This window comes from Limulus polyphemus, unplaced genomic scaffold, assembly GCF_000517525.1.
Source record: "Limulus polyphemus unplaced genomic scaffold, Limulus_polyphemus-2.1.2 Scaffold4366, whole genome shotgun sequence".
NCBI classification, from domain to species: domain Eukaryota; kingdom Metazoa; phylum Arthropoda; class Merostomata; order Xiphosura; family Limulidae; genus Limulus; species Limulus polyphemus.
In genome coordinates, this window is record NW_013669976.1 from 29467 (window position 1) to 41935 (window position 12469).

At 35.7% G+C, this 12469-nt stretch overlaps 1 protein-coding gene and 1 long non-coding RNA gene across 3 annotated transcripts in view; one reads left to right on the forward strand and one right to left on the reverse strand.

The window, feature by feature from the left end:
• The first annotated feature begins 5534 nt into the window (after positions 1-5534).
• LOC106471040 overlaps positions 5535-12469 on the forward strand; it is a 25685-nt gene continuing 18750 nt past the window's right edge. Inside the window, exons 1-3 of one of the 2 annotated variants that reach the window (XM_022399665.1) lie at positions 5535-5959; positions 6197-7564; positions 8168-8287. In XM_022399665.1, coding sequence (XP_022255373.1) covers positions 6965-7564; positions 8168-8185 — 618 coding nt within the window. In that variant the 5' untranslated portion in view covers positions 5535-5959; positions 6197-6964 and the 3' untranslated portion in view covers positions 8186-8287. Of the gene's footprint in view, positions 5960-6196; positions 7565-8167; positions 8288-12469 lie in introns of those variants that run through there. The other variant, XM_022399666.1, reaches the window with a different exon arrangement.
• LOC111088758 overlaps positions 9120-12469 on the reverse strand; it is a 31992-nt gene continuing 28642 nt past the window's right edge. Inside the window, exon 4 of the long non-coding RNA XR_002613180.1 lies at positions 9120-9410. This is a non-coding gene — a long non-coding RNA (uncharacterized LOC111088758). The remainder of the gene's footprint in view (positions 9411-12469) is intronic.

A 12469-nucleotide genomic window follows, 5' to 3' on the forward strand; every position in this document is an offset into this window, starting at 1 on the left:
CAAATACAGTTTCCATATTTTTGGTGCGAAGAAAAAATTCAATGAAAATTGGATGTTTTATATCTCATGTATTTCTTAATGGATTGCCAGAAAATTTGGTATGTGAAATAAGGTTCCAATAGAACATAAACATTGAAAATATGTGATAGTTTGGATTACCACAGTCCGAGCTGTATCATTTAATCGACGTCAATTCGGCCAGCAAAGGCTATTACAGTTTCAATCTGCTGGAAATATGTGATAGTTGGGATTACCACAGTCCGAGCTAGGAAAGGCTGAAAATCGCTAAACTAAATAACACACAGTGTATCCCGCAGGTTGTTTTGGCCGCACGACACACTACCGTGTGCCTTGATGAGAAACCGACATAAGCAAATATGTTTAATAAAAATTACAGTTTGATCGATAGATGGCAGCCACATTCGAAGGTGATTTACGAGCTCGTTACTCGCATGTAATAAGAATTTTATTTTAAATTATATATATATAGTATTCCTACTTGAGATTTATACAGTTTTTTATCCTTCTGATCTTCTGTACAGTTTTAAAAAATGGAATAAAAGATGGGAAATCGAAATCGTTCAGAACAATAGACCCAAGTAATGTCGAAATACATACATTTTATTTTAGAATAAACGTAAAATTGTATTTTGTCCAAGTGAAAAGTAATATTTAACTAAACGTCGTCGTCATGTAAGTGTAAAAAAAAAATGTTTATTCCTTTTTTTGTGAGTAATGGCTTAGTACACTCACAATACACTTAACACCAACATGACTATGGTCTATCCACGCGTGAAAAACATAGTTTGGTTATTTATAAGCACGTCGGATGCAACATTATAGTAGTGTTATCTAGATTAGATTAAGCAATTTCTAAAACCAATACCTAGGGGTCAAAGCAAGCTTGCATAGATGAAAAGTAACTAAAAAATAACTTGGTAAATGATGTACTTAATTCTATTGTGGTAGCATGTTCAATCGCTAACTTACTCAGTCAGGTTTGTATCGTACTCTTATTCGTACATAGGGCAAGCTTCTAGATTTAATCGAACCCTTAACTTTCGTGAAATATTTAGATCTTACTTCACCACATCATGAAAAAATTGAAATGTTAAAAATTTAGTTTACAACAATATTTACCGGTTTTACCAAGGTGTTGATGATGATAAGTTAAAACGTTAGCATTGTTCCCTGGTGGGTCAGTGGACTTACAGCACTAAAATTCCGAGTTCGAACCTCGCGTGGAACAGAGCACAGATAACACATTGTGTAGCTTTACGCTTAGCAACAAATAAACTATATTAAAGTGTTTAAAAACAATTTTGACAAAAATAAAAACAACTTAAAAACATACAGTTTTTTATCATGTTGTGTTGAGGTACCAATAAAATGAAGACAGTGTCATTTTAAAGTTGGTTATTTATTAAATATCAAAACTAACGACACGATTTTGATTAGTAAAAGGTAAGCGAAGAATAGTGTTAGAATTTTCACGCACGTGGGATAGACGGTCACGTCAGAGACCCCTAAGATTCAAGCATAGTAGTCCCGAATTTTGAACCATTGTCAAGAGGTATGGCGGTCAGCCAGCAGCACTGGCCACACAGGAGCTGTGTCTGGCTTTTTGAATCAGACGAACTGGTTGTCTCTCACTTTTATCATGCGTCAACAACTGAAATTACGAATTGTGTTCGGTGGCATAACGTCTTGAACGCCGGAACCTTCAATCCGCAGCCCGAGGTCTTAATCTCTAGGCCACATTGTGCACAAACGAGAAATTGAAGAAAAGTTTCATAGGACTTAAAGCAGCCTAAACCGTTGGACGGTTTGCAGAACACTGAACTGTTTATATTTGTGTGTGCATGGGTAACAGGAGTTTTCAAGGTATGGTCACGTCCTTATTTTCTCTAGAATAAAAGGATGATCTCTCTTTCTTTCTTTCTTTTTTAAAGTAAATTTAGCAAAATGTACAAAGACACATCACTCCTAAAGAATCACTCTTGTTCTTGTCAGCGCCCTCAAGTGGTCTATTGAAAAAATAAATTATTTATAGACATATCCACCACTCTGTTTGGAAGAAACTGTAAATGCGACTTTGGGAAAATGTAAGGGTTAGCTGATGGTTGGGATTACTATTGAAAGGGTAATACATTCTTATACTTTAAATAAATATATATGTGAAAATACAAATAAAAACCTGTGTTCAGCTGTTGCTCTCCTAGCACATTGTTGGTTATTTCAACAGTCTGGACATTGTTGATACTCTAAAGTGTTCCTCAAATCCTTAATCAGTATTGTTGGTTCCACACGCGTTTTTTGTTTTGGAATACACATAGCTCTCAGGAGAAGCCTGACAAAGGGAGATAATCAGAAACGTAACAAGAAATATAGTATAGTAAGTGATTTTTTACTAGATTTCGAGTCAACAGATAGAGTTTGGGTTAATCTATGTCGAAAAACCTTCTTTGGAAGAAAAAGTCTTTACTAGCAACAGATAATAATAATAATGCTAATACCTCCCGCCGGCTGAAATTGGAACTTTTGAGAATTAGCAAACATCTATAGGCTAGTTTCCCTCCTCGGTGGGTCAGCGGTAGACTTACAACGTTAAAATCCGAGATTCGATTCCTTGCGGCGGAGATAGTGCAGATAGCCAACTTCATAGCTTTGCACTGAGAAGAAATAACGAACCAAACTATAGGTTAGCTAAGATTAAAAGAACGTTCTTAGTTTTGGCAGACATCACGAAAAAAAATAACTCATTCAAAACTGAAATTACCAAATTTAAAAAAATTACTTTGTCACGATCTTGTAACGCCAAAAGTTACAACTATTCAGTTATTTATACATGCGTTTTCTGTTTGTTTTCAATTAAGCACAAAGCTACACAATGGGCTATCTATGCTCTGCCCACCACGGGTATCTAAACCCGGATTCTAGTGTTGTAAGTCCGCAGACATACCACTGTGCCACTGGGGGTAGGTGGGTGGAGCTATACACACGAGAAAGAGACTAATATAATATTTCGTACACATTGAGTCCTAAGTTTCAGTTGACACGAAAAATAACTGGTTTTAAATATAAATCTCACCAGAATATATTAGATTTGGATATCTGAAAATAATAGGTCAATTTAGCTGATATTTGTTTAGAGCAAAATACTAAATCAAACGGAAAACCTTATTTAGAGTTTCCAGCTGTCTAATATACTTATACTTTCATGAGATTAAAACTGGACTGATGAATTAAAAAACAACTTCCCAACAAAAAAGCTAAATTATCTAATACGTTTTACTAGTGTCAACCAAATATTGTGTGGGTTGAGAAATTGGGTTAGAATACCGTGAAAGAAATTGTTATAACAACTTCAACTAAACGACCTTGTCAGGATTGTAATATCGTTTTAACCTACTTTTTTAAAAATCTAATAGCTATCAACTGATGTAGTTAATTTTTATGATTTATAAAGCCGGCTTATGACGTGATCATGATATTGGGGTACGTAGTGGATACAAACAGCACAACATCACGTGTTTCATATTAGTGTGAGTTACTTCGCCTTTAGTTAAAGGTAGGATACAAATTTTGTATTTTCACGTAGTTGTAGTTTGAAAGTTACGTAACACAGGTCTGCGATGGTTTTATTGTCTTGAAATTTTTAAATGTTCTATAATAATTCCTGTACTCTGAATCCAAAAATGATATCCATTTTTCTCCATCTCGTACGGATGTATCGCAATACATAAAAGAAAGACCACAACACGTAGTTTTGAGACTAAAAGACGTAGATTTCACAAACAAAAATCAGGATGAATGAGGATGCATATTTGTTTGACATCAATGTTCTTTCTTTTTTCTTCAGTTTGTATTTTTGTTAACAAACATAATAATAAAAAATGTTCATTGTGGTAAATAAAATAATAATTTGATCTAAGTAAGAGTTTTTTTTCTCTTTCAGATTTGTAAAAAATCCTTACTTGATAGAAAAAAAATTAATATTATTTTCGAAATCTGCATAGCTGAATTATGGAAAGTCCGTTATTAAAACCAAAACAACTGTTATGAACTTTAAATTCGCAGGCCTGTGTAACCATCGGAATATAACACCATTGTATTGTTTTGTCTTTCACAGAAATATTATAACTCGTATGAAAGCGTTGAAAGAATTTTTTGGACGGTTCCTACTTTTCGCTTCTCGTAATATATTGTGTTTCTGACGTTTTGCTAAGTGTCCGTTCTGTATTTACCAACCTATACTTGTATTTCTGGATCTACTTAAACTTGGCTAAAGCTTTGGCCTTAAATTTGTGTTACACAACCTAGCTGCAAAATCCAGAAATAATTAAAGTATTGTGTAGTAGCGCGGCTCTTTCGGTGGCGAATTTTTTCTTTTTTATATATACATAATTTAACGTCAAGTAGACGTAAAACGATAATAAATTACCTTTTTTCCTCTTTTAACGTTTATACAAAGTTGAACACCTGTACACTGCCGTAAATTGCTCTAAGCCTAAGTTACAAATGACTTTAACTAACATAAAACAAACCAATTTACTTGTATGAAGTAACCGCAAAATCTGAAAAGATACAAACACACTTTGTCAGATGTACAACACTTAAAATAAGGCTCTTATATTGACACTTACTTTGGCATGCGCAGTACTGTATTGTTACAACGATTTATATATGGGAATATCTACTGTTTAAACAATGATTGAATAACGTACCTTACAAAAAACGTAAATCCAAGCCATTCAATTAAACACAAATTTACTCTAAATACGCAAATATAAAACAAAAAAGTTTGTTTATAATTAAGCACAAAGCTACACAGTGGGCTATCTGTGCTCTGTCCACCACGCGTATCGAAACTCAGTTTCTAGCGTTGTAACTCCGCAGACATTCCGCTATACCCCTGGGGGGCAACAAATAATTAATACAAATAATCACAGTTATGTATTTTTCCAACAATTAAAATCGGAAATATCTAACACTTAAGTGATAACTTCTCTACTGCATATTTGAAGACACCTCCCCCACCTCATTGGAAAGTTGGTGTGCTTACAATGCTAGAAACTGGGTTTCGATACCCGTGGTGGCGACAGCATAAATAATCCACTGTGCAACTTTACGTTTAACAACAAACAAATCTTTGAATATTATATTTTTATTGTGAAACAGAAATTTGTGACACTTTCCGGCTAAACATCGGGTTTCGATACCCGTGGTAGGCACAACAAAGAAAATCATTTGTGCTTAGCAACATACAAAGACACTTTGTGATACCTATTGCATACGCTCACTCTAAGTGCACGGTTTTTGTTTTGATTAGTTACATTCACTAGAGTAAATATCATTAGTAGTTTGTCAAAATGATTAGTTCTAAAGAGCTCTTGTTTCAAAATCCAGCTTGGTTTTCATGCATTAATGAAATGTTTTTTGGATATATCTCGAGGAAATTAAACTTCAAAAATATTAGTTCGTTTGCTAACCAGTAGATGACACCATGCGCATTTATAATCACTTGCCTGTTGAAATTAGTTAATTGGTAGTCTTTATCAATCGCGTGACGTCTTCAAGATAAACGACAGCGTGTACCACCAGCTAATGCCAGTCTTAGTGAAAAGTTTGAAAGGAAAAAAGAGAGTAGCTATTACTTCTTTTGTGATCAATGGTAATATGCATGATCTAGATTCTAGTGAAACAGTCGAGAGGCTTAGCTGGAATATTTAGGTGAGATCGCTAGAGGGGCTTGATTTAGCCATTAAGTTATTAGTTCTAAGAACTTCTCAGAAGGTTGCGCTTTGCCCAGAAAAACTACTCTCGTGACGAGATTTTTCTTATTAGTTAAATGAGATTCAAAAGAGTCAGTTTATTTTATAAAAAAGAAGAAAAAACGAACTTTGAAATCCTTCAACTTGTTATTGTGTATTAGTTTCTTCCAGTTTCTTCAGAAAAGGTAATTTTTTGTTTGTTATTTAAACCGTCTTATTGACAACATTTTTACGTGAGATTTCAATACATGATGATGTAATCTTTGTTGATATAAAGGTTTTTACCCTTCAACTTTATAATATAGTAATAATTCATAAGATGTACCTAAATTTTGTGTTAATCAACTTTTTGTGCTGTGTACTAGATGTCACATGTTAAGTCACACATGATAACTTTTTTTTTCTCTCCTGTTGTATTGCAGGGTAAGAAACGTTAACCGCCGAGCTGTACTACGAGTTTGGTGGAGTTTTAAGCCGTGTTACGTTTCTTATAAAAGCAGCCTTTGTTTTGTGCTACAGTCTATACGTCTACTTAAATGTCATACTGCAAATATAACTGAACCTTCGTGTGTTATTCCATTTTAAACATTAGTTATGTCTTATACTATGGTACGTTAAATGTGAATTTTTTTGTCGTGATGTTGGGAATCAGACGTTTGGTCATGGTTGTGGATATTCAGCGTCATTTTGTGCATTGTTTTGTTGAAAGCTAAACGTGAACTATTGTTTGTGAAGTAAATGCTGATGAAAGTTAACTACGAAGCTTTGCAGCTCACTACACTACAAGGTACACTTATGATTTGTGACTTAATTAAGTTTGCTGTCAATCCGATAATGAAACTTCAGTCTTTGTGTTCTATTTCAGCCTAAATTGAACGTTTGTTTGCACGTCAACTTTCGTCAATAACTGATGTCGATTTTAAGTCAACTTCTTGTCTTGTGTTCCAAGACCAACTTTATGTTGCTGCTGAGCTATTGGTTAATTAAAGATCCGCTTTGACTTTTATCTTCAGCTTGAATGTACGCCGCTATTCATGGCATAATCTTGGTGCAATGTTTTATCACGTGACACCAGTATAGTTTTAATTTCACATGTTGCAATGATCGTGCATCAGCTAGCTTCATTTTAACATACAAGACTAAGGTAACCTGACTGTTGACAAGGGAGTAAGTAGAGGGATATAAATATAATGTTAGCTGTGAGGCTCTTATTGAACCCTACAGAGAAAGTGGGCAAGATGCACGAGCAAAAAATTGAACTTTGTCATGTCCATAAGAACCCAAATAATCCTTGCAGAAAAGACAAAGAGTCTGCATACTGCAAGAAAACTTCAAGTAGCAAATACAACAACCGCCGGAAGTCACGTGATCTCTCCCACCCCACGACCACTACCTCTAAGAATACAACGATAGAAAAAATTGAATCGAAATCTGGGCACCGACCTTTTAAACTGGACGAACATCTCATTGATCCTCTCAACAGAGGAGAGTGTTACTTGGATGCACATGACCAATGGTCACTAAGAGGAAAGTGGGGCTGTTGGAAAACTAGGGATGTGGAGAGCGAGGAGTGTAACGAGAATGCCTTACAGAGTACGCCCCTAATCACCATCAGTGATTACAGTTGCCAGAGCAACGAAGTTCTTGTTGATCCTTCGCTCGACGACATAGCCAGATACATGTCGGCAAAACGTAGACTATCCACATGCAGCACGTGCTCTAGCTTATCCTCACTGTCATGGGATGAAGAAATGACCAGTAATGACTTTGGTGACCGCTCAGAGATCGAGGTAGGTGAAATCGGTGCTCTTTATTACGGGTTAATAAAAAAAAAAAAACAATTTAGAGCTGTGTATAGGGAGCTAATGAGAAACACACGGTCAAATATAACTTTCCACAACATGTTCTTCTTGTTATAACACGTGATCGAAATGTTATCTACAGTGTACTTTACATATTTGACTTTACGAAAGAAACTTAAGAATGAAAAGTACTGTTTGCCGGCTTCTCTGTTACAGCTGTTATCTGTGGCGTCTTTTATCCGTAACAGTTTTTTTTTATAAAATCAGTTAAGGTTAATGTTTTCTGGAAAACACATCTCGCCTGTTTTCCTATACACAACATTAGTACACCAGGCTATTATATGACAAGCCCGCCAGTGGCACAGCGGTATGTCTGCGGACTTGTAACGCTAAAAACCGGGTTTCGATACCCGTGATGGTCAGAGCACAGATAACCCATTGTGTAGCTTTGTGCTTAACTACAAACAAACAATTATATGATAAATTTTGAAACTGACAATAAACGTTTCAAGCTTGCATTAAACAAGTAAGATTTATATATTTTGTGGCCATATCTTTTAATTATATAACAATTTTTATTTTCTTTAAAAGATGGGGGACGGGAACTAACTGGCCTATGCATAACTTCAAAAGACATTTTGTAACTGGTTCAAGCTCGTGCTGCGTTATTCATGAGCCTCACGTTTCGAGGTCCACTTTGACGTCATTATTGACGTCAATGCAAGAGGAAGTGGATTTCTTCCATTGTTGTTTGATAATAAAGTCCTGCTATACTTCGTGTAGATAATTACAGTAATGTAAACACAGATAACTTCCTTAAAAGTTGATCCAACTGTTAAAGTTAATGTTAGCTTTCGTGTTAGTTGATATCCAGAAATACTCGTGCCCTCATTTAAAATTAGCCGTGACGTGAAACTGTAATTTTCCAGTGTGTAATTGTTAATAAAAATAATAATGTTTTGAGAAGAGTAATACCTACGTGTTATTTTTTAATAAAGTGGAAATAATACTTTCTTTATTTCTGCTTAATTCTTATATCTGTAAAACTATTTGATATTGATAAAAAAATAAATAAATAAAAGAAACCCTTGCAAAATGAAGTCCGTTCTACATCAATTTTTCCCGAAAATACAGCTTAACGCCTTTAGAATGGAAATAACTTCATATTCAGTGTACTTGTAACAATTTACGATGTCAGGTATTATCAATGGACTAATAACGTTTTAAAACATGCCAGAGATATTAAGTAATTCTCATGAAGATTGCCCAAGAGTTTTGTTTGTTTTTTCAAACTTTTATTCCACAGCCTTTGGATTTTAAAAGTGTTAAAGGAAATGCGTGGAAAATTTTATAATGGGGAAAAGAAGTCTGTTGACAGATAGCGAAAAGACACTGTGAACATAAGAGTGTTAAATCTAAACAACCGCTGGTCAGTATTACTCTGTTAACCGCTGGATAGTATTACTCTGTAAACCGCTGGTCAGTATTACACCGTTCCCCGCTGGTCAATATTACATTGTTTTCCCGCTGGTGAATATTACACTGCACCCGCTGGTCAGTATTACACTGGTTCCCACTGGTCAGCATTACATTGTTTTCCGGCACATAGACAATTAAGTTTTACTAGCTCCCTATTTCGCGACCCATTGTCGCAAAAATACGCTCCGCATTTTTGGACCATAGGTGCTCTATGAGAGCAACGGTCAAATCTCTCTATTCGATCTGAAAGGAGATACCCAAGAGTTGGCGGTAGATCCTGCTGAATAGCTGTCTTCTTTCTAGTGTATCAGTCCATAAGTTGACATATAGACCTTGTGTAGATTTTGGAAAAATTCTGAAAGCAAAGACAAAAAATATATTAGCTTCTTATAAGCTTTCAACTTGTAATCCAAAAATAGTAGCTCCTTATGGGCTTTCAACTTGTAATTCAAAAATATAAGCTCCTTTTAGGCTTTAAACTTGTAATCGAAAAATATTAGCTTCTTATAGGCTTTCAACTTGTAATCCAAAAATAGTAGCTCCTTATGGGCTTTCAACTTGTAATTCAAAAATATAAGCTCCTTTTAGGTTTTAAGTTTGTAATCGAAAAATATTAGCTCCTTATAGGCTTTCAACTTGTAATTCAAAAATATTAGCTCCTTATGGGCTTTCAACTTGTAATTCAAAAATATAAGCTCCTTTTAGGTTTTAAATTTGTAATCGAAAAATATTAGCTCCTTATAGGCTTTCAACTTGTAATCCAAAAGTCGCTGGTTAGAAGCTCACCTGTGCCTACTCGCTGTATCCTTCAGCAAGAGACTTTCGCCAAAATTGTCTTCAATATGCCTTGCTGATAACTGGTTACCTGTAAATAGCTGGGGTTTAACCTGCGATAGGCTATAATCTCGTCCGCTTGTGACACACAGAAACTTTCAAGGCTCTAAACACTTAGTTAGATCCAAGTATCTTAGTCGGCTACAGGCTTCGAACCAATGTTTCAATACTGTACTTTATAACGATGAACCCACAAACACACACAACACTACATAAAAAAGTCTGAATTAAACGAATGCCTTAAACTAATCTGTCGATATTCTACTCTACAGTTACTAACTCTAAACACACAAAACTCGGTCCAAGTGTCTCAGTTGTCAACATGCTTAATCTTACTGTGTCGTTATTCTACTCTACAGTGACTAACTCTAAACACACAAAGCTCGGTCTATGTGTCTCAGTTGTCAACATGCTTTATATTACTGTGTCGTTATTCTACTCTACAGTTACTAACTCTAAACACACAAAACTCGGTCCAAGTGTCTCAGTTGTCAACATGCTTTATATTACTGTGTCGTTATCCTACTCTACAGTGACTAACTCTAAACACACAAAGCTCGGTCTTTGTGTCTCAGTTGTCAACATGCTTTATATTACTGTGTCGTTATTCTACTCTACAGTTACTAACTCTAAACACACAAAACTCGGTCCATGTGTCTCAGTTGTCAACATGCTTTATATTACTGTGTCGTTATCCTACTCTACAGTGACTAACAAGTGTCTCAATTGTCTATATGCTTTAAAATAATGTGTCGTTATTCTAGTCTACAGTGACTAACTCTAAACACACATATACAGTCATGTAGACAACAGTCTAGTTATCCTAACCATACAATACCATAATGTAGACAACAGTCTAGTTATCCTAACCATACAATACCATATAGACTACAGTCTAATTGTCCTGTCCGTATACAGCCACGTAGGCTACAGTATATTTATCCTGTCCGTATACAGCCACGTAGACTAGTTTAGTTGTCCTGTCCGTACAGTATAGTTGTCATAACCATATACACTACAGTCTCGTTGTCCTGTCCGTATACAGCCATTCAGACTACATTCTAGTTGACCTAACCATATACTAACAAGTGGATTACAGTGTAGTTGTCCTAACAATATATTACCATTTAAACTATATTATAGCTGCCCTGTCCGTATTCAGCTACATATACTAGAGTCTATTTGTCCTGTCCGTATACAGCCACGTAGACTTGTCTAGTTGTTCTGCCCGTATACAGTCATGTATACTACAGTCTAGTTGTCCTAACCATATACTCCCATGAACACTACCTTCTAGTTGTCCTGTCCTTATACAACCACGTAGAGTACAGTCTATTTGTCCTGTCCGTATACAGCCATGTACACTACAGTCTAGTTGTTCTAACCATATATTACCATTTAAACTACTATTATAGCTGCCCTGTCCGTATTCAGCTACATATACTAGAGTCTAATTGTCCTGTCCATATACAGCCACGTAGACTTGTCTAGTTGTCCTGTCCGTATACAGCCATGTACACTACAGTCTAGTTGTCCTAACCATCTACTCCCATGTACACTATAGTCTATTTGTCCTAACCATATATTTACTACCGTGTAGAGTACAGTCTATTTTCCTGTCCGTATACATTCGCGTAGACTACAGTCTAATTGCCCTAACCATATCCTTACCACCATGTAGACTACAGCATATTTGTCCTGTCCGTATACAGCCACGTAAACCACAGTCTATGTTTCCTGTCCATATACAGCCACGTAGAGTAGTTTGGTTATCCTGTCAGTATACAGTCATGTAGAGTAAATTTTAGTTGTCGGAACCATGTAATACCATGTAGACTACAGTCTAGTTGTCCTAACTATATACTTTCATGTACACTACAGTCTAGTTGTTTTGTCAGTGTACAGCTATGTAGAGTACAGTCTAGTTGTCCTGTCCGTATACAGCCATGTAGACTACAGTCTAGTTGTCCTAACTATATACTTTCATGTACACTACAGTCTCGTTGTTCTGTCAGTGTACAGCTATGTAGAGTACAGTCTAGTTGTCCTGTCCGTATACAGCCATGCAGACTAGAGTCTGTTTTTCCAAACAAATTGTACCACGTAGACTACAGTCTAGTTTTCGTAACCATATACTCCCATGTACACTACAGTTTAGTAGTCCTGTCCGTATACAACCACGAAAAGTACAGTCTAGTTGTCCTGTGCGTATACAACCATTTATACTAAACTCACATTTTTCTGTCCGTATACAGTAATGTACACTACATTCTCGTTGTCCTGTCCGTAGACAGCCACGTAGACTACATTCTAGTTGTTCTAACCATATACTACCAAGTGGATTAAAGTGTAGTTGTTCTAATCATATACTTACTACCAAGTAGACTACAGTCTAGTTTTTCTCACCATATACTTACTACCAAGTGGAGTACAGTCTAGTTTTTCTCACCATATACTTACTACCAAGTAGACTACAGTCTAGTTTTTCTCACCATATACTTACTACCAAGTAGACTACAGTCTAGTTTTTCTCACCATATACTACCAAGTGGATTAAAGTGTAGTTGTTCTCATCATATA